This window comes from Odocoileus virginianus, chromosome 21, assembly GCF_023699985.2.
Source record: "Odocoileus virginianus isolate 20LAN1187 ecotype Illinois chromosome 21, Ovbor_1.2, whole genome shotgun sequence".
Taxonomy (NCBI): Eukaryota; Metazoa; Chordata; class Mammalia; order Artiodactyla; family Cervidae; genus Odocoileus; species Odocoileus virginianus.
Window position 1 is genome coordinate 7,436,086 of NC_069694.1, and position 22,057 is coordinate 7,458,142.

The 22,057-nt window shown below is 37.4% G+C and overlaps 1 protein-coding gene across 2 annotated transcripts in view; it reads left to right on the forward strand.

Annotated features, from left to right (window-relative positions):
- The window catches only part of SMIM14 (small integral membrane protein 14), a 57,897-nt gene that overhangs the window by 7,811 nt on the left and 28,029 nt on the right, over positions 1–22,057 (forward strand). Inside the window, exon 2 of one of the 2 annotated variants that reach the window (XM_020878975.2) lies at positions 18,437–18,546. The exons of the other annotated variant lie outside the window; for it this stretch is intronic. Coding sequence (XP_020734634.1) covers positions 18,472–18,546 — 75 coding nt within the window. The 5' untranslated portion in view covers positions 18,437–18,471. The remainder of the gene's footprint in view (positions 1–18,436; positions 18,547–22,057) is intronic. 2 annotated transcript variants of the gene reach the window in all.

Here is a 22,057-nt window from a genome sequence, read left to right on the forward strand (position 1 = left end):
GTAAGGCTTATATTTTGTTTATAACGTTTCAAATTTGAGTGCTTTTGTTTGAAGAAAGTTACCTTTTTGTTGCGTTATTTTCATATTGAATTTTCATTTCCTTTTTTAAATTTAAGTCAGAACACAGATGTGAGTCTCAAGTTTGTAAAAATACAGAATAAAGCTGGTTTATGCTTGACTGCACTCATTGACAAGTATTGCAGGTGCAGCACTTTCAAATTTTAACAGTGGTAAAGATGCTTCAAATCAAGTTAGGGATACAGTAAGCATCTTCTTGGTAAAAGAAGTTTTAGAGGATGTGTTCTGGTTGCTATCTTGTTTTAGCTTATACTTTTTAAAAAACTAATTTTTTTTTAACATATTGTTGTTGCTTTGTACTCCTGGCAGAGGTAATGTAGAAGAAACTGACTTGCTTGAAATTTTGAAGACTTCCTTTTTTTCCTGTGGTGCTTATTCAAATTGCATTTTTTAAAGATTGATTTCTTTTTTGGCTGCTGTGCGTCTTCATTGCTGTGAGTAGATTTACTCAAGTTACAGAGGTGGGGACCACTCTCTAGTTAGAGTGCGCGGGCTTCCCATTGCAGTGGCTCCTCTTGTGGAGCACAGGCTTTATGGTTGTGAATCGAGTTTCATTTTTTAATAACATTGTTTTCTGTATCACAGTGGTTCTAAGCGTTTTTTCCCTGTCATCATGAGATGGTGAAGGACTGGAAGCCTGGTGTGCTGCAGGCCATGGGGTCACTAAGAGTTGGACACAACTTAGCGACTGAACAATAACAACAAATCATTTGCAGATTTAACTTTACTTGTGATGTACTTCAGAATTTCAGAACATGCTTGTTTTTTTTTTTTTTTATGCTTGTATTTTGTAATAGAGCTATTGAAAACTGGTTTCTTAACATTTGTATCCTCTATGATTGGGAGGGGGCGGTCACAGAATATGGAATTTTTATAGCATCTGTTAAATTTTTCTGTGTCTAACTTATGGAGCAGTGTTTTTTTCCTGAATTAAAAAAAATTTTATTCAGAATGTGATTAAGTAGTACTCGAGTAGAAATTTCAGAGAACATTTTCAGAATATGAAACTTTGGGTTAAGATACTGAACATAAACAAAGATGATTCAATTGCAGAGTTTTCCTTTGTTTGGCTGTTTATAATAAATTTTACCCGTGGGCCTTGAGAGAGTCTTTAAGATTGTACAAGAGTAAAGAATAGCCGGAGAAGGATGGGAAATTTGTAGATGAGGGACCAAGATTCAGAACAGAAGACTTCTTTCTTCTCTTTTACTTTTATGCAAAGGAGTGATAGCTGAGGCCCAGGGGAGTTCAACCCCAGCCCTGCACCCCCGCCTCAAAGCAGTATACAAAGAACTGGGGTTGAGGGTTGAAGATACATTTCAAATCTAAAGGCTTAGAGTTGAATTGGCTCAGAGCATTTTACAGTTTATAAAGCACTCTTTAAAATTCTCACCCGATCCTTGGAACAACTCATTAAAATAGTTTCAATTATCACTCTTGTTTTATAGGTGGGGAAACTGAAGTCACGGAGAGGCTCACTTACCCATTTTTCAGTAGTGTGGTAACTTAAGTCATTTATCTAAGATATATTCTTTCTGCTATCCCATGCTGTTTTTAGCAGGTGTTGCTTAAGGTGGTTCCTAGAAAGAATACAGTCGGGCTCTGTCCATGGAATTCTCCAGGCAGGAATACCGGAGTGGACTGCCATTCCCTTCTCCAGGGGATCTTTCCAACTGAGGGGTCTAACCCGGGTCTTCTGCATTGTAGGCAGATTCTTTCTACCGTTTGAGCCCACAGTCAGGGAAGCCCACAATCAGATACAGGTAAGGGGAGAAAAGGGTTGTAGAGGAAAGAAAAGTAGTGTCTAAGGTGCAGGAAAATAGGGTCACATTAGCAGGGACTTTCCAGAAAAGTAATGGCAGCCGGGATGGGGGTTGGAAGGGGGCTCTAACCGAGTCCTATGCTGCAACCACATAGAGTAATTAAGGAGATAAGGAAATTCTTGATAACTGTGAAGAGTTCAGCTGTTAGTATAAAAGGTGTAGAAGTTAAGTGAGTTAAGTAGTTCTCCTTTTGAACTTTCTCTGGAGAGGTTATCACAGTAGTTGTTTGAGACATTTATTTTGACTGTTAATTATATACTAGTATGTGATTATATTATTATTAAGAATGAATTATAATTAGTAATTAACTTGATGGCAAACGCTTGGAGGTAGGGCTTAGCGTTTTATTTCTTCTGTGTCCTCCTCTGAACTCTTCGGGTAGCTACCTAGTCCCCTGGGGACTTAGATATATCCTTTTCAGGAAAGGAGAAGTGAGAGAAGACAGGGGTTTGAAGCTCTGCTCTCCTGGGTGACTTTGGGTAAGTCACTGACACTCTCAGGGCCTCAATTGTTTTTTTCTCTGTAAATGAGTGAGTGAGAACGGCTGCATCCCCAAAGTTTTTAAAGTACCACTTACGAAGTTGTGGTTTGTTGAATATGAATAAATGAAGACTTAGCATCCTCTGATACAGACCTTATCTATACTGTGCTATCTTGCACAGGCCTCCTGGTCATATTGACGTTGTTTTTTCTGTACGTTCCCATTCTCCTTGATGAAAGATGAACATTTTGTTGTCATTCTTTCTAGCCTACTCTCATCTCTTCCTTTTGAATAGTATGCCCTCTGAAAGAGTATATTTAAGCTTTCTGTTATCCTGTAAAAATGTTTTTTAATAAGATTTTCGGAGGTGGTTTTTATTTTATTTTTCTCTTGTAAATAGCTAATTCTGGATGGGCCTGTCGACTTGAAAAAAATGCACAACATAAGAGCCGTGAGTTGAGTTTATTCCATGTCTTACTGAGGACTATAACATGGAAGATAGGCTCTCAGCTAGCTCTGAGGGACCATTCCAAAGGTACTGGAGGAGCTGGTATCTGTATGTGCAGTCAGTTGAAAGGTTACTGAAGTTGCATGGATCAGATATCTCCATTTTAGTGCTTTTCTTTGCCTGGGAAGATGCAAGAATCTGAGGTCAGTGGAATTCTTCTGTCTGTGCCGCTGTGCCCTGCTTAGTCGCTCAGGCTTGTCCCACTCTTTGCGACCCCGTGGACTGTAGCCCCGCCAGGCTCCTCTGTCCGTGGGGATTCTCCAGGCAAGAATACTGGAGTGGGTAGCCTATCCCTTCTCCTGGGGATCTTCCCAACCCAGGAATCAAACCCAGGTCTCCTGCATTGCTGGAGGATTCTTTACCAGCTGAGCTACCAGGAAAGCCTGTCTAAGGGTCCATAAATCCAAAACACAGAATGTATCACCCTGAATTCTTTCATTGTGTACTTATAGATCAGCAGCTGTTGTGGCTAATGATTTGATCCTTAAAGAACTGGAATGGCAGGCAACATTCTTTGTTTACACACAGTATAGGGTCACCCTGTTGTATCAAGTAGGGAGTAGTATTAGGAATTTGTAACTGTAATTACTTGGCTATTAATGTGAATTTTAAAAATTTGTCATGATTGAACTCAGGAAGTTTTAACTCCTAAGCATAGAGAATTGTGGTATTTAAGGAATATAATGGATTTATTTCAACATTTACATTTTAAAATGACTTTAATCTCCCAGGCAGCATTTTAGCCTAGGTTTTACCAAATGCCGATTGACTAATTTGAACTTGAAACTGCATCCTTTCTCCTTGCCCACTTCCCATCAGAGAATCAGACTTGCAAATGTAGTTTAAGAGAAAAGTATGTAACTAGAGAGAAGCATTAGGAAGTTAATTGATGGTTATCTAATTTCTGTAGTGCTCTAAAGTTGTCTTTATGAGAGTGAAACAAGTATAACCTTCATGATTGGTTATATCCGACAGATGTGCAATGAGTCTTGGTCAGGCATTTACATTATGACTTCCTGTCCGAGGTCTCTCTCATTCTGGATGGCAATGTGATCATGGTCAAATTGCTCACTTATCTGAACTTATTGTCCTCATTTTAAAAGAGGAATAATTTTATTGCTTAACTTGTTGGAAAGGCTATTGTTAAGATATGAAAGTAGTTAGAAAGCTGCAGGCATAACTATTTAAGATATGACTGTTTGATTGAGATCCATTTCTGATAAAAGAATAAAGCAAATGAGCATGTTGCAAAAACGCATCTGTGGGAATTTGAGCACCTTATTACATTAAGATGTTGAGTTATCTGATAAAAGTACTCTGAACTTCTAACTGTACGTGTTAGTGTATGATATAATATTACTGAAATTGATAGGCAGATATTTTGTTCTCACTGTTTAATATAAAAGGTAGCCAGAGTTTTGGAATAGCTTTCCTTATCTGGTTGATCAGTTTTCTAATTGACTACTGGGCAAAAGTAGATTCAGAAAGCAGTTTGTAGAAAAATTATTTCTAGAGTTGAGCAATTATTCCTGTAGTTGGGGATTAAGGTTAAAAATAAAGAGTAAATGCAAAGGTAATCTTCCTGAATGTCTGGGGGGGGGGGGGGGCAGTTTCAGCCGTTTCTGGTATGTTTTACTCTCTTGATTTTATAACTTTGGAGTGTTAATAGCATTGATGCTTTTTAGGTAAAAATGTATAAAATATTCTGAGTTCCTCATTTCACTGACAGCATCTCTATTTTCTGTATTGTGAAAACAAATTGCATGCATTCTAAATTGTTACTTTGTATTTTGCCCTTGCTGTGGGTTTTTATTTCTAACTTTTAGGTGGGAAGAATTTTGACATTGTCTTGATCACTGTAAAGACTAATTGAAAAAGTGATTTTATCATAAATCACCTTCTTAAAATTACAGTGGAAAGATAGTTTTCATTCTCTGACCTTGAATTAGGCTTGGTTATACCTGTTTTCTCAAGAAGAGCCCTCTGTTTGCATGGGGGGGAAATCAGAAGAATTTTCATTTGTCTATAAAAATGTATTTCTAAAAAACTGAGGTATGCTTGAAATTTTTGGTACTAACAGGTCATGAATCTGTATGTATCCATCAGCTGGCTTCAGCAGTTACTGAACTTATGGCTTTTATTTCATCCATACCTCCCTTTTTGCAGGGTTATTTTCACCTGGACCCCAGGCATAAAAATCTCTTCAACTGGAAATACATAGTGAGATCTCTCAGAGATAAAGAGTCTTTCAGATGTGACAATTGACATTATAGTTATGTTAAAAAATTTAATGCAGGGTAATTTCCTAAATGACATTTAATCCAGTCAGTGTTCAGAGTTCCTTTTTGTTTGTGTCATAATTGTCCTTCTGCTAGGTTTGTTTGCTTCCGGATTCAAACAATGTCTATATATAGCATTTGATTGATAGCTCTAAAATTTCTTAAACTGTAACCATATCCCTACCATCTCCTGAAGTTTTGTTTACTTTTTACTATTGAAAAACTGGAGTTAGTTTTCCTTGGTTTTGCTGCATTCAGCATTTTTCCTGATTTGTAATGAGTTAATATATAATTATTATTTGATGGGGACTTCACATTATTTGAGAAGGACTTTCCTGGTGGTCCAGTGGTTAAGATTCCGGCTTCCAATGCAGAAAGTACTAGTTTGATCCCTGGTCGGGGAACTAAAATCCCACATGCCTTGCAGTTTGGCAAAAAAAAAAAAAAAAAAATTCTATGATATTGAAAGATAAAATATACGAAATGAAAAGTAAAATCTTGTCACTCAGATTCCCGATGTTAGTTTTCATATGTTTTCTTTCAACTTTTTCAAGTGTGTTTTTTTGTGCTTTTTAAATATATGCATGTACTTTGCTTAATTTTGTGTCCTTTTTAATACATTTTACTATTACGTTGTGTTTATTTCCCCATGTCGTCATGAAAGAAAATGAAGCGTTTGGCTGCGTAATACTTCACAGTATGTATCTTAATTTAAGCATTTCCTTTTAGCCAGACATTTGTTGTTGCTCTTGTTTAGTTGCTAAGTCACATCCAACTCTTTGCAGACCCATGGAGTGCATGCCACCAGGCTCCTCTGTCCATGGGATATCCCAGGCACGAATACTGGAGTGGGTATGCATTTTCTCCTCCAGGGGATCTTCCCACCTTAGGCATTGAACCCATGTCTCCTACATCTCCTCCGTTGGCAGGCAGATTCTTTACCACTGAGACGCCAGCCAGACATTTAAATTGTTTCCAGTTTTTCACTGTGATAACCATCTTAGTACATAGGTCTTTGTATTTCAGATTTTTTAAAAAATGATAAGAACCTTAGAAGTGGAATTATTCAAAGGGCATGAACATTTTTTAATTTCTGAATTCATATTGCCATGAAAATTATAGTGTGTAATCTCCAGTGCAGTTCCCACTTTAAGAATCTGTTTGTACATGCTCCATGTCATTAAGAAATCTTTGCTCATTGTATTAGTGGAGTGTGATGTTTTCCCCCTCTTCTTTGGCTGTTGTAATTACATCTGAGATTTCTTAATGCATATATTATGTTGTACGTTTGTTGATATTTTTCATTGTTCTGCCATTAAAGATCAAATACTCACCTAAATTTGTCTTCTAGAATCACTTAGGGTTTTTTTTTCCCCTTAACTGCTAGAAGGCATTCCTAGCATGTACTTTGTACATTCCTAGCATTTATTAAACTGTTGATCCCCTCCTCATTTATTTGTAATTCAAGTTTTGATATATAATACACTTTGTGGTTGGTATGTTCAGAAAATTCTAGAAAAAGGAATTGTTTTCCTGTTTACTGAGTTTTAATATTATCTCTTAAATCTCTTCTCCCTCTTCCCTCTTTTTTCTGCTTGCCATCTATGAAATGTATCCAGATGTCTTTGGTTCTGAATGAGTCTTGAGAAAACACCTTAAAAAAAACCTAGTCTAGTCCTCATCTGTTTTCCTTTATTTTCCTTGTTATATGTGTATTTTTAAAATGAATTCCCATTTGCTTTTATTTTAAATTCAATTTACCAGATGTTACCAAAACATTATAGCAACATTAGTAGTTTGTGATACATACTCCGTTGTTATAACGTTTTGATCCTCTTTAACTGTTAATACTTCCACCAGAGGATGAGTGGAGGAAAAGAAAGGTAAAACATTGAAAACTGGCTACACCCTGAGCCAGAGGGTATAGTCTTATGTATTTTCTAATCCAGAGAAAAGTTTTCATGTATCTTAATCCAGAGACAAGTTTTTATATATCTAGATCAGTGGTTCTTAGTCTTTAGTATACTACCTCAGATTTAGGGCTAAGGCTGACTTTAGAAATATCCATTGTATGGTCTGTTTATATACTTGGTTATTTCTCACTGATAATGGGATTTGGTTTATTTTGTAACACATATATTTACAGAGTTTAAAATATGATTTTTTATGTATTAATGCTAGCTAACAAATTCAGTGATGATGGAAGGTCAGATAGTGCTTAAGATAATTTAGCATGTTCAGTTCAAGAGAAAAGTCGAGATGTAATTATTTGTCCCTAGAGCAAATGGTTCTGGTATGGGAAGAACAGGATGCTTGTAGTAAAGTTATTCTTTTGAAAAGTTAATATTTTTTGAATCACTCAGAAGACACAAAGGCAATATACAGTGAAAAGGTTTCTTACTACTTCTGTCCCTTAGACACTTTGGCCCCCTTTCCAGAGGCAACCAGTTATATCATTTTTGAATACTAAATTCTTATGGTTTTAAATGATTTGCGAGTGTCTATAGAAGAAAATTTATCTTTTAAGTTATTAATGCAAGGAAGTTTGGCATCAACCTTTAGTATTTATTTTGGATAGAATCTTTTGTTTACATGTGTATGTGTTTACATACATGTGACAAATTTGCATACCCATATGTAAACATGTGATTCCATTTTAAAAGTAAAACATAGAAAATTAGGAAAACAAGAAGAAAAAACATCTGATAACCTTAACAGAACTGGTATAGTCATTTTAATGTAGAATACGTCTCCCCTAGATTTAAATTCTGGGCACAAAGTAATTCTACGTACTTCCCCCCCTTACCCACAGGAATTTCATGTTGAGCATACTGGGTTACTGACTCATTTCTTATAAGGGATTTGAATTTCTTAGTAATATTGCTCTTGGAAGCAGGAGCAGGGAACTAACCTTTATTGAAGAAGAGAGGAAATGAGAGATTGGCAAGAGTAGGGAGGTTAAATAAGGGTACATATTTTTTATAATTCAATCTTGAGAAAAATAAAGGATAAGTCAAGTTTTGGTATTTTGGGGTTCTTAGAACTGATTGCTCTTGTTTTTCTCTTTTGTTTTGATTTTTTTTTTTTAAGAGAGGATTGAATCCAAGGTTGAATCCAAGGATAAGCTGACATTTTGTTGTTTAAAATGTTTGCATGGAAGGACAGAAATGCCTTGGGTAGCCACTGCCTTCTCCAGGGGATCTTCCCCACCCAAGGATCCAACCCAGGTCTCCTGCATTGCAGGCGGTTTCTTTACCATCTTAGCTACCAGGGAAGCCTAATACATAGTACCTGCCTCAAAGTAATATTAATTTATAAATTTCTTGGTAGGATTTCAAGGAGGGTGATCCCAAAATGTTTCTGGAGGACAATAAGTGTTGGTGGAATTAATAGTACGTTACCCAGGACTTCCTTGATGGTCCAGTAGTTAAGACTTTATGCTTCCACTGTAGGGGATGCTAGTTGGATCCCTGGTTGAAGAACTGAGAGCCCATAGGTTGTGTGACTCAGCCAATAAATAAATAAATAGAATTATAAAGAAAATATTATATTACTCAATACTTCTAATTTAAGATAAGTAAAATCAGTAATAGTCTATTTCTTTTTATCATTTATAAGGACTTTCCTAGGATCGCCTGGAAGTAATATTAGCTTGTCTCCTCTGTTTTGTAGGCTTACCTTGATCTTGTGGTTAAGAGAGTGTTTGAAAGGTTTTTCTACTGTAAAGTTACCTTCTCCTCTGAACTCTGTCCTTTAGAAGGGAGTCAGGAAGTCTAGTCCACGTTCAAGGGTCGGGGAGGGATAAGCTTCACCTCCCAGAGATGATAAATCTAATACTACTTGGAATTTTATAAGGAAGATTTGTCCCTTTCCCTCCTACTTTCCTCTCCCTTTGTGGGAGTATTTTGAAGCAAACCATAGGTAACACACATGTCATTGATAAGAGAATTTTTATAGTTCTTGATACATGTTGCTAAACTCCAGAAGGGTTGTGGCCGTTAACTGGAGGATGAGCAATGTATGACTAAACTTTCATGTTATTTTTTGGTGTTTTTTTTAGGTGAAAGTTTATGTGTTAATTTGCATTTATTTGATTAGTTAAGGTGACCTTTTAAAATGTTTGTTAATTAGCTGCAGCTCCTCTTTGGGGAATTATCTTTTCCCTTGGTCTTTACTTATTTTAAATGTCTTTTGGAGATTCTTTTGGCTATTTTAACTCCTTTGTCTCATAGAGACTTAAGAGATCTATTTACATTGTGCTTACTGGCCCTTCGTTTTAATCATCTTCAGGGCTTTGTCTTTCATTCATATCTTACGATCACATCATTCTTAGCCCTGTTGTATTTAAACTTTTTCCTCCCGGTGCATTGACCTGTATGTATGATAAGGGAACTCGGCAGCCGTTGGTAAAGCGAGAAGTAAGCAAGTGAGGCCAGTGTGGCCGAAAGTCGTCCAGTGGTAATTCCACTCCAGATTAGTGTGGGAGCTCTGTGTGGGGCAGTCTAGCATATGACTGAATTATTTGCTTTAAAAATTCATGACTGGTTCTCCTGAGCTTTTTGTGTTAAAAGTACTTTTATGTTATATTTTATAAATATTTACTATTTTGTGGTGTATTACAGAGAAGGCAATGGCACCCCACTCCAGTGCTCTTGCCTGGAAAATCCCAGGGACAGCGGAGCCTGGTGGGCTGCATTCCATGGGGTCGCTAAGGGTCGGACACGACTGAGCGACTCCACTTTCACTTTCCACTTCCATGCATTGAAGAAGGAAATGGCAACCCACTCCAGTGTTCTTGCCTGGAGAATCCCAGGGACGGCGGAGCCTGGTGGGCTGCCGTCTATGGGGTTGCACAGAGTCGGACACGACTGAAGTGACTTAGCAGCAGCAGTGTATTACAAAAGTATGAGACTAACTTTTTTTTTTTTGAGACTAACTTTTATACTCTTGACACCTATGTTGACATTTTAGTATGTTTTGGGAATTTTTGTTACCCCTAGTTATTGTAAAATACTTCCTTTAAAAAAGTATAATTTCTTAAAAAAGAAACCTAGGTGATAATAGCTTCTTGCAAAGATACATTCAAACCAAATAGTTTCTTCTGTAAGAGAAGTCAAGATGAACTCGCACACACATGCAAATATATAAAGGCCTTCCCACCTAAATTTTTAGGCTTGGAAGACATTTTATTTAATTTTTTTACTTCCTTTTAGTCCGTAACAATTATGACAATAACAAATAGTTCCAGAGTAATAGAGCTGAAGTCAAATTGTCAAAAGAAAATCAAGGGTTTATGGTTACCCTTCAGTTCTTCCAGCTTATTCCTGGAAGAAGATAGTGTGTTAGTTATAGCATTAAAGAAAACGAGAGTACTCTCCTAATAATATTTCACATTGTCATTGGATGTTATTTTTAATTGCTCTTGGGATTTTAGATCTATTTTTCTGTGGTTTACAGTTCTGTTAACTCTTTAGCTAACAGTCTAATAAATAAATATTTAAATGGAAATAGACCCTTACAAATCTGGCTTTGTACACCTAGAAGAAAGGGAAGCAAATAACCTATAACACATTCTTAATCTTACTGTGATATAATGGATTAATAATCGATAGTATAAAGAGCTCCTAAAATCAACTAGACAAAAAGAGTTTGAAAAAGAAGAAATAACTTGAAAAGATGTGCAGTCTCATTACATAGGTAATAAAAGCAATGAGACATATTTTGGGGCCTGACATTCTGGCAAAAAAAAGGGTTTTTTTGGTATATCTTAAGTATTGTTATATTATTAGTGATGGTAACATTGTACATTAGTGATGGTAACATTGTATGAATCGCTAACTACTATGCTATGCAATTAGTAATATGTACTATGTGCTTTTGATAGAATTGAAATTGGTAAAGGCTTTTTGTGAATGCCTTTAGACCTAGAGATTTCTTTTTTTTTTTTACTTCGTCCTACTAAATATGGGTACAGAGATGTTTGTTGCAGCATTATAGTAACAAATGTTGGAAAGGCCCTTAATTACCTTTCCTAAAGGAATGCTAAAATTGTGTGTTCATGTTTTGAAGTATTATATAACCATTAAAAAGAATGAAGTAGAGCTTTATATATTGAAAGGTCTTCAAGACTTCTTACGTTACTCAAAAGCAAGCTGCAGAACATGTATAATATGATTTCCTGCTGCTGCTGCTAAGTCGCTTCAGTCGTGTCCGGCTCTTTGTGACCCCATAGACGGCAGCCCACCAGGCTCCCCCGTCCCTCGGATTCTCCAGGCAAGAACACTGGAGTGGGTTACCATTTCCTTCTCCGATGCCTGAAAGTGAAAGTGAAGTCGCTCAGTCGTGTCCAACTCTTTGCGACCCCATGGACTGCTGCCTATGAGGCTCCTCTTTCCACGGGATTTTCCAGGCGAGAGTACTGGTGTGGGGTGCCATCGCCTTCTCCCAATATGATCTCCTAAAACCTACCAATATGATGTATGTGTATATATATTTAAGAGGGTATAAATATATATAAAAAGACCAGAAAGTATTCACACTTGACTGTTCACTGTGGTACATCTGGGAAAAGGGAGGAGAATTGGGGAGCGAGAAATGGGAAGGTGGACATTTGCCGTTTTACTCTATGTGCTTCCAAGGATACCACTAATACTAAATATGTAACACTGATAATGTTGCTGTTTTACAGATATTTGCTACTAAGAGTGTTTGGCGTAAGCGGGAACCACTTTTTAAAAACTTTTATTTCCTAAAGAATCAATCCTGTATATAAGCATGCAATTCCATGGCATAATTCTAGAAAACACAGAGAAAAGTAGTATCTACTTTTTTCATCTTTTCCAAAGTTATAAATAAGCAATTGAATTTGACTCCCCAAAGATGAACTAAGGTAAATTAAATCTACCTAGCGTGAGCTAGAGTGTTTAAGGTTCTGACCGAAGATAATAAATTGGTTAACAGCACTGGAAAATTCCTTCAGCACATACAGAAACAGGATGACTCAACCGACTTACTACAGCTGACGTCTACCAGGGAAGGTTTATTAGTTGTAGTTGGTGGAGGAAATGACGCAGATCTGAGGAATATGGGAAATTGTGTTTGCCCTCCCAGCATACCGAGTGGATTATTTTACTGCTTTCCTGTGCTGAGAGTTGTTGAAGAGTGGATGGTTTGAGAGCTTTAGATATGTTTTATCCTTTATGCTGCTTTAAAAAGTCATCTGTAAACTGTTGCTTAACTTACACCCAGAGTCATTGCTATCACAAATATTCATTATAGTGGGAAAATACTGATGTAATATATAAGTTAAATGCTTGTTATGGCAAATCCTAAAATAGAAGCAAGTAGAAATGTATAAAAGCTCTCGTATCTATCACTCAACCTCAGTAATTATCAATTCATGGCCACTTTTACTTTTACATGTGCCATATTTACTTCTCTCCTAGATTATTTTGAACTTCTTCAGTGCACTGTTCTTATTTTTTATGACTTTGGCCTTTTGTGACCAATTGGAGTAAAACTGGTTGTCTTCAAGGGTCAGCCCCATAACTTTGGTATTATTTAGCATTGTTCTCAATGGTAAATTGAGGAGGCGAATAAGTCCTCTGAAACACGAAAAGCAAAAAGCATTGTTTCCAGTTACTTTCTGCGAAAGGGCTCTTCCCGGCTGACTTAGCAGAGCTCTGACTCAGTAGCCCAGTTTTGTTTTGCCCAGGGTGGGCAGCTGCTCAGTGTCTTTGGCCACCGAGGGGTTAAACATGGGGTGGGATTTGGTACAGTTTTTGCTCTAGTACTCAGCTGCTGATGTGTGTTGCGCTTGTTCTGAGGTCCTAGCCAGAAGATAACTGTTTCCATTCCATTTTTTTTAAAAAGTAATTTTAAAGTGGAAACTCTTAACTGAAAATAGTACATAAAACAGCTCAAGTTTACATATAGAAATTTCCATGAAAGCATAACACTATTGAGGAATGTCCTATTTGTAAATACATTTTCTTATTTTACTAGAGGCTAATTAAGACCAGTAGATACTTTTAAATTCTAGTTGATTTATGTGTTCCTGGCATATATAGATACAGAGAAAATAAACATTGTCCAAAATTAAAAAATACTTGTTCATTGCTATGGCTTAAGCAAAGAGGGAGGTGTTTAGAGAGAGAGTGATTGCTAAAATAGGCTCCTGCCCCTAAGCTGTGTTTTTTCTGGTGAGGTGGGTAGTGGTGAAGTCTAATTTAGTAAATCAGATGGATTAAAGAGACCTAAAAATAGCTGTTTTATGATTTTTATAGGTGCTACTTTTTTATAAGTCTCACTTCATTTTATAAAAGTCAGTTTGCTAGTACTTTGTTAGAGTATTTCTGTGGTAAGGGACTATAGAACTGGATAGACATCGGACATTTTAATATTTGAATTTTATTTTTAAAAAAACTTATGATTATATCTTCTAATTTCAACCAACACTATATGGCCTGACAAGGCCCTGAGAGCGCAGGAGGAAGGACCTGTGTTTGTGGACATTCGCGAGTGTCCACACCCAGCACGATCCGAGCCCTTTAACAGACTTTCAGAGATGAGCTTTATCTACACGTAAGGGGAAATTGTGTTTATTTTCAGGGTTTTGTCTACGTTGAAAGCTTATCAATTAAAAGAACATATGGACACAGAGTGGCCTCAGACAAAACTGAAGTAGTCAGAGTTTGTATTTGATATTTCCTACCTTCTGGAGAGTAAGACTGTTCAGCTTAGGTTGCCTTGAACTCCACTTCCTCTCCCCAAACCCACTCCCCTTAGCTCAGGTAAGAAGATACTAGATGGGAAATAGGTTTTCCCTGACTGTTCTGCAACTTGATTTCACCTCAGTGTATCTTGGGTGTTTCCCCAAATCATCACATAGAAAATTGACTCATTCTTTTCAACAGCTGTATAGGACTTCATGTATTCATACTGTTGTTTATTTAATTAGAGCTACATGGATAAACACTTTGAATTAATATTTTTTGCTCTTATAAAAAACATTGCAGTGGACATCCTTATACAAAAATTTTGCGTGTTTATTTGGATATGGATGTCTAAGTTATCTATGTAAAATATCCAGTTTTCTGGTAAAAGTGATGTTTAGATTTGCACTTCTTCCCTTTTGTAGTTGCTTCTCGGCTGTTTGCCTTGTAAACATGCTCTTTGCTCTTTTTATCTGTTAGATTGCCGTTTTCATACTGATTTTTCAGAACTATCTGTAAATTAAGGAAATTAACCCTGGTACATATTGAAGGTGTTTTTTTAAAATTCTTTGTCTTTATTTTACAGTGTATTTTTGGCTTATAGTAATGAATATCACTTTAACTGTCAACATTATTGATCTTTTATAGTTTTTTGGAATTATGTTCTTCTACATTCATCCCAGTGACCTGCTTGTGGTTATATATTGTGACTTTTTAAATTTACTTTTTTCTATATTTTAAAAGTTTTCATACATATGTACGTAGTCATTATAAGAAATGTTTAAAAAATAAAATGAATTATATTCTCCTCTCCAGAACTGATCACTCATTAAATTTGATGTATTTTCTTCCAGTCCTTTATGTATGCATCATACTTTAATTAAAAGAAATAGACAACTATTTTACCATTTCTGAATAGTCCATGGTTAAAAATGGTACCTTTTAAGAAACAGAGCTGAAGATTTTGGCTCTAATTTTTACTAAGAAAGCTCAGACAGTAAACTAGGAAACTTTTCTCAGTGACTGTATATACAAAATCAAACTTTTGGATATGTAATCTCTCATAGAAAACTATATTTTGGATAGTTTATACATACTATGCCATATGTATAACACAGTTGTTGTTCAGTTGCTCAGTCGTGTCCAACTTTTTGCAACTTTTTGCATGGACTGCAGCATGCTGGACTTCCCTGTCCTTCACCATATCCTGAAGCTTGCCCAAACTCATGTCTACTGAGTCAGTTATGCCATCCAGCCATCTGTTCTCTGTCGTCCCCTTCTCTTCCTGCCTTCAGTCTTTCCCAGCATCAGGGTCTTTTCTAATGAGTCATCTTTTTGCATCAGGTGGTCAAACTATTGAAGCTTCAACTATAGCATCAGCCCTTCCAATGAATATTCAGGATTGATTTCCTTTAGGATTGACTGCTTTGATCTCCTTGCAGTCCAGGGGACTCTCAAGAGTCTTTTCCAACAACACAGTAGTCCTTTGAAGTTTGTTTTTTAGAATGAAAAGTGAAAGTGTTAGTTGCTCAATCATGTCTGACTCTTTGCAACCCCATGGACTCCAGCCTGTTATGGGATCTCCCAGGCAAGAATACTGCAGTGGGTTACCATTTCCTCCTCCAGGGGATCTTCCCGACCCAGGGATCGGATCGAACCTGCATCTTCTGCGTTGCAGGCAGATTCTTTATAGGCTAAAGTGTCTTTAATTTGCTTGTCCATAAATAACAAGTAATTCTTGGTTAAAGAATTCAAATAACAAAGGACTATATAGTGTATGATTCCATTTACATGAATTGTTCATAACAGACAAATTCATGGGGACAGAAAGCCAGTTAGTGATTACCTAGTACTGGGAAGAAGAGAGGAAAGTGAAGAGTGACTGCTAATGGGTAAAGGTTTTGTTTTGGAGTTATGAAGTATTTTAAAATTGTGGCAATGATTGCACAGTTCTGAGAATATACTAAATATTGAATAGGACATTTTCAGCACCACAACTGTATAGTATATGATTTATCTCAGTGAAGTTGTTATGAAAAATAAATTCAAGTAATACATATGTGTCTAGATAGAGTAAATATTTCTAAGAATAACTTTTATAAATATTCTGAAAATAAGTGCCACCTTTATTACTTTCAAAATTCTGGTAAAATCATAGGTCAGTTTGTCAGCATTCTGTTCTGATCCATTGCTCTGGTTGACTATTTCTGCGTGTGGCCTCACTTTAAAAAGTTAAATTGCTCATGCATCTAGAATTTACTTTGTTTTAGGAATGAGGGTGAGGAGTCAGCTTTCCCCCAACACCATTTTTGGAACAGCTTATCTTTCCCCCCGTGATTTGATGCACTGCTCTTTAGTTCTTCTGGGTCTCTGTTATACATTTCTTGCATCTTCATAGTCTTTGCTTCCATTCATTTTCCAAGATACTAGTTTGTGTTCATTATCATTATTCTGAATTCTTTTTCTGAAAGGTTGCCTGTCTCCACTTAATTTAGTTGTTTTTCTGGGATTTTATCATGTTCCTTCATCTGGGACATAATCCTCTGCCTTTTCTGTCTGTCTGACTTTCTGACATTTGTGGGTTTGTTCTGCAGGCTGCAGGGTTGTAGTTCTTCTTGCTGCTTCTGTCTGCTTTCTGGTGGATGAGACTATCTAAAAGCTTGTACAAGCATCCTGATGGGAGGGACTAGTGGTGGGTAGAACTGGGTCTTGCTCTAGTGGTGGTGGGGGGGCAAGTTTAATAAAACTTGAATCCGTTTGTCTGCAGATGGGTGGAGCTGTGTTCCCTCCCTGATCATGGTTTGGCATGAGGGGACCCAGCCCTGGAGCTTACAGGCTGTATGGTGGGCTGTTGCTGGCCTCTGAGAGGGCTTTCATCCCACACCGCTGTTGTCAGTGCCCTTGTCCCTGGCAGGGAGCCCCAGCCGCGCCTCGCCTCTGCAGGAGACCTGCCAACACTGGCAGACAGGCTCTGTGGTCACTGCTGCTTTCTTCTGGGTCCTGCTACACACAGGACTTCACGTGCCCTCCATGAGGGAGTCTCTGCTTTCCCCCGTCCTGTGTAAGTTCTGTAATCAAATCCAGCAGACCTTCACAGTCAGATTCTCTGGGGATTCCTAGTCCTGTTTCCAGACCCCCCCAGGATGCAAACCCTGCTGTGGGGCTGAGAACCTTCATTCCAGTGCGAGAACATCAGTGGCGTAATTGTTCTCCAGTTTGCGCATCACCCACCAGGCAGTTTCAGGATTTTATTTTTATCATCATTGTGTCCCACTTACCATCTCATTGTGGCTTCTCCTTTGTCTTTGGATGTTGGGTATCTATTTTTGGTGGGTTCCAGTGTCTTCTTGTCGATGGTGGTTCATCAGGTAGTTGTGATTTCAGTACTGTCACAAGAAGAGGGATGTCCTTCTACCCTGCCACCTTGGACAAATCTCCTCACTTGTTTCAAAGTCTTCCCAGCCATTTCCTGGCCATTGTCTTGTCAATTCATGCCCCTCCCCTTCACTCCCCCCAACAATGATATCGTTTTAGATAACTCATTTTTTTTCTTTTCAGAGGACTTTTCTGGTAAGATAAAGACTGTAAAGCGGACATGGCTTTGCCGTTGTTCAGTTGCTAAGCCGTGTCCAAATCTCTGCGACCCCACGGACTGTAGCCTGCTAGGCTTCTCTGTCCATGGGATTATCCTGGCAGGACTGCTGGAGCGGGTTGCCATTTTCTTCTCCATTTGACATAGCTTAGGCTGCTTTAGTGAAACAGCACAAACCGAATGGCTTAAACAACAGACATTTATTTCTCACAGTTCTGGATTTGGGAGGCCTGTGATTAAGGTGTCTGGTGAGGAATCTCTTCCTCCATGTGTCGGTGGATGCCTTCTTGCTGTATCTTCACATGTCAAAGAAAGAGCTATCATGTCTCTTCTTTAATGGACTAAGGGCTCTACTCTGATAATTTTATGACCTCCCAAAGGTAGTGGTAGTGGTTTAGTCGCTTAGTCATGTCCAACTCTTTGTGACCCCATGGACTGCAGCACGCCAGGCTTCTCTGCCCTTCATTATCTCCTGGAGTTCACTCAAACTAATGTCCATGGACCATCCAACCATGGTCCATGATGTCCATGGACCATGGCCATCCAACCATCCTACCTCCAGATACCATCACCTTGGGGATTAAAGCTTCAACATAAGAGTCTGGGGAGGGGTGTGGGCAGCGGTTGGTAAAAACACTCAGTCCATAGCAGTGCTGAGGCTGACAAAGGATTAGGTGATTGAGCAGAATAGGGCTCTAATAGCATCATCTTCACAAGTGGGACCAGGAGAGTATATGAAGACTTTTTGCATTTATAGAAAATCAGTCTGGTGATAAAGTGGTAGCCAGTCATTTGTATAGATTCATTATTCATTTAAGATTAGTAATTGATAGATACAAGTCAATAAATTTGAATTATAAAGAGAACTATTATGAATCTATACATAACATGAAGTCTTCATAGCTCAAGAGAAAGAGTAACTCTGAATAGCAGTCTTATGATATTTTTTCCTTCCTCCTAGATTTAAACAGTCAAGTTAAATCAAGCTGGGTAATCATGGCAGAAGGTGGATTCGATCCCTGTGAATGTGTTTGCTCTCATGAACATGCGATGAGAAGGCTGATCAATCTGGTGAGATGAACAGGACAGTCCTATTCAGAACTGAACTGTACCCCATCTGTCTTGTTTTTGGGAGAATGTTGGTTATTGGAAAATTTTCATCCGATGGGCTCTAAAAATTACTTCATAATGAAAATTCCACAGTGGCTTAAGTCATAATAGTTACAGTGCTTGCCAGCATTTCCTTTTCTGTTTTTTCCGAGCATTTCTTTTACTAGAGATAAAAACAGATTGCTGTCTTCATTCATAGTAGATTTATGTTGGTGGAATTCACCATCATGAGTGGGAAACACACATTTACGTAGACTTTTCTGTATTAATGTGTATAGTTTTTGGTTATACAGAGCTCGTTTACCTGATAAGCTATTACGAAATCACACATCCTCTTATGATATAGTTCAAATCCTACTCTAAAAAATTTCATGACAATGAAGATTTCTATATAGATCATTTCCAAATCCAGAGCAGTTATTTGACAGAAACAGATTTCTGAACAAGTTTTTGATAGGTTCTATTGGAGTATAGTGAGATTTCAATTGTAGGTTTTTAAAGACTCTCCTAGTCTATAACCTTAAACACAAGGCTGTTTATATAATATGTAATTTTTATGTATATATATAATGTATACATTGTTTATATATTATACTTTATATTTTTATGTACAAAAGGAAAGCCTTCATTAATATTCACAATAAAATACAATTGACCCTTGAACAACAAACCCTTGAATGGGTTTGAACACTGAGGGTCAGTTTATGTGCAGATTTTTTTCAGTAGTAAATACTACGTACGGTACTGCATGACCCACAGTTGGTTGAATCTGAGGATGTAGGACTGCTTGTTTGGAGGAATTGCAGTACAGAGGGCCGACTATAAGTTACACGTGGATTTTCAGCTGTAAGGAGGGTTGGCGTCTCTACCTCCTCATTCAAAGGTCAGCTGTATGTTATTACTATGTTATTGATTATAACATTTTGTTTGTTTATAATAATCTTGTATGGGGTATGTTATTATAGGCCAGTTAATAAAGGCTGGTTCAAACATTTGCTGAAATACTTGAATTGTTGGTAATTAATTAGCAAGTTTCCTGCTCACTCAGTGTGTATATAAAGTAATCAGAAGTGCATTGATTATGAATGATACTCCTTTGAGAGTTAGCTTATACTAGGACTTATGATCTTTAAAAATGCCTTAAGAGAGTAGAGATGAACTAGGAACTTAAAAATTAAATCAGACATTTTTTTTTAATCTTCATTTTTATTTTATTTTTTTTAGAATAACCTATTTATTCAACAATCCCACAGAAAAGAATCCCTACAGATAAAAGTTGAGTTTATGAATTATATAGTTCTCTACTAGGAGAAGGCAGTGGCACCCCACTCCAGTACTCTTGCCTGGAAGATCCCATGGATGGAGGAGCCTGGTGGGCTGCAGTCCATGGGGTCGAGAAGAGTCGGACACAACTGAGCGACTTCAGTTTCACTTTTCACTTTCATGCACTGGAGAAGGAAATGGCAACCCACTCCAGTGTTCTTGCCTGGAGAATCCCAGGGACGGGGGAGCCTGGTGGGCTGCCGTCTATGGGGTCCACAGAGTCGGACACGACTGAAGCAACTCAGCAGCAGCAGCAGCAGTTCTTTACTGAATCAGACTTTTTTGAGTATAGAAATATGGCAGTATCATCTCTCTGATAACTTGACATAAGAACAGATTGTCTGAATAATCCCTTCAGTCATGGCCGACCCTTTGTGACCCGTGGGCCACAACCCACCGGGCTCCTCTTCCGTCCATGGGATTCTGCAGAGAAGAATGCTGGAGTGGGTTGCTGAACCCTCCTCCAGATCTTCCTGACCCTGGGACTGAACCAGAGTCTCTTCTGTCTCCTGCATTGATAGGCGTGTTCTGTACTGGTGGCGCCACATGGGAAGCGCCAGTCTGAGGAGAGGAGAGTTTAAAAAGCACTGTCTGGGAGCTCCCTGGCAGTCCAGGGGTTAGGACTCCACACTTCCACTGCAGCGGGCCGGGGTTCATTCTCTGGTCTGGTAACTAAGATCCCACAAGCTGTGTGGCCCAGCAAAATAAATTAGTAAATAAATCCCTCCTGTTCATTTATAATGTTTAAGCTGATAGTTTTAATATCTTAATTCAACCAAATATAAGGCAGACTTTTTTCAAATAACTGTGGTGTTAGGAACAAAAGATAGACTTGTCATCTATTTGTAGTAAAATTTCTCAGGAGATTAGTTTTTAATGAGGATTGCTACCTCTTCTTATTTTTTAGTATAATACTTTTTAGTTTTAACGCACTTTATTTTATTCACTTTGCTGCTTTCTAAGAGCTAGCTAAAACTAAGCCCTGCTCTTAAGGGTTCCCTGTGCAGGCCTCTTCTCTCTAGTAGATTGTCAGGGAAGCCACGTTAGCTTGGTTTTAATGAGCATATTGTTTCATGTTTGATGGTATATTATTTATAGCAATCTTAGTTTGAAATAGTTATTTTGTGATAAAATGGATTTCAGATTTTACAAATCTTTTAAAAGTCCACATCTCTTAGGGTGTGCTAGATATTTTACATCAGTACAAATTACTGATGAATGATCCGCTTGTGTATAGCATGCTGATAGTTTGATAGAAGTTGAATTGTGCCGTTTAATTTTTATTTCATTTGTATTCTTCTATTTAAATTCAGAATCAAGCAACATTCTGGGGTCATAACTACTCTTTGTTGGTGTTTAGTTCAGTTGCTCAGTCCTTGTTGGTATTTAAGTGCTTTCTAAACATTGTTTCTAAAGAAGTGTCTTTAGAAATATGGTCTCTTAAATTCAGAAACTCAAATATTTCTGAATAATACTATTTATAGTAATCAAAAGTTATAAGCATCCTAAATGTCAACTAGTAGAGCAGTGATTATATCATGGAAATTATACTATAAAATCTTGTTTGCAATAGTTGTATTTGAAAAATATTTAAAAACACAAGGGAAATAATGTGTGTTATATGAAAAGAAAGAAAAGATACACAGATGGTGTTTAGTATGATCTTGCTTTTGTGAGCACACATACCTCATATAGATGTGTGCATAGGAAGAATAGAAGAGAATACATCCAAATGTTAAAATTGGCAATCTCTGGATTGTGGAATATAGGGTGAGACTTCTCTTTTATAGTTTCCTGTGTTTTCTGTGATAATAAATCTTACAATCAGAAAAAGGGTATCTAATGAAAGCTATCAACATTTTCATTTAAATGTTACCAGTATTCCTTCTGTGATACATTGGGCTTCTTTTCTACCTCTCATGCATGTGTTTTGTTCTACTTACACTTCACAGGATCCTTTTCTCACAGTACCTATTGTCTTATTACCTTGTAGAACTCTTAACTCTACAGCCTATATTTTAAAAGCAGCTTATCTGCTTTTAATATAATTTTTCTATATTAGTTATAGCTACCAGAATGTACATGTCTCCATGCTCAGGAAACTCACAGGTATAATAATACTGTGTTACAGTGTGATGACAGGGCAGAG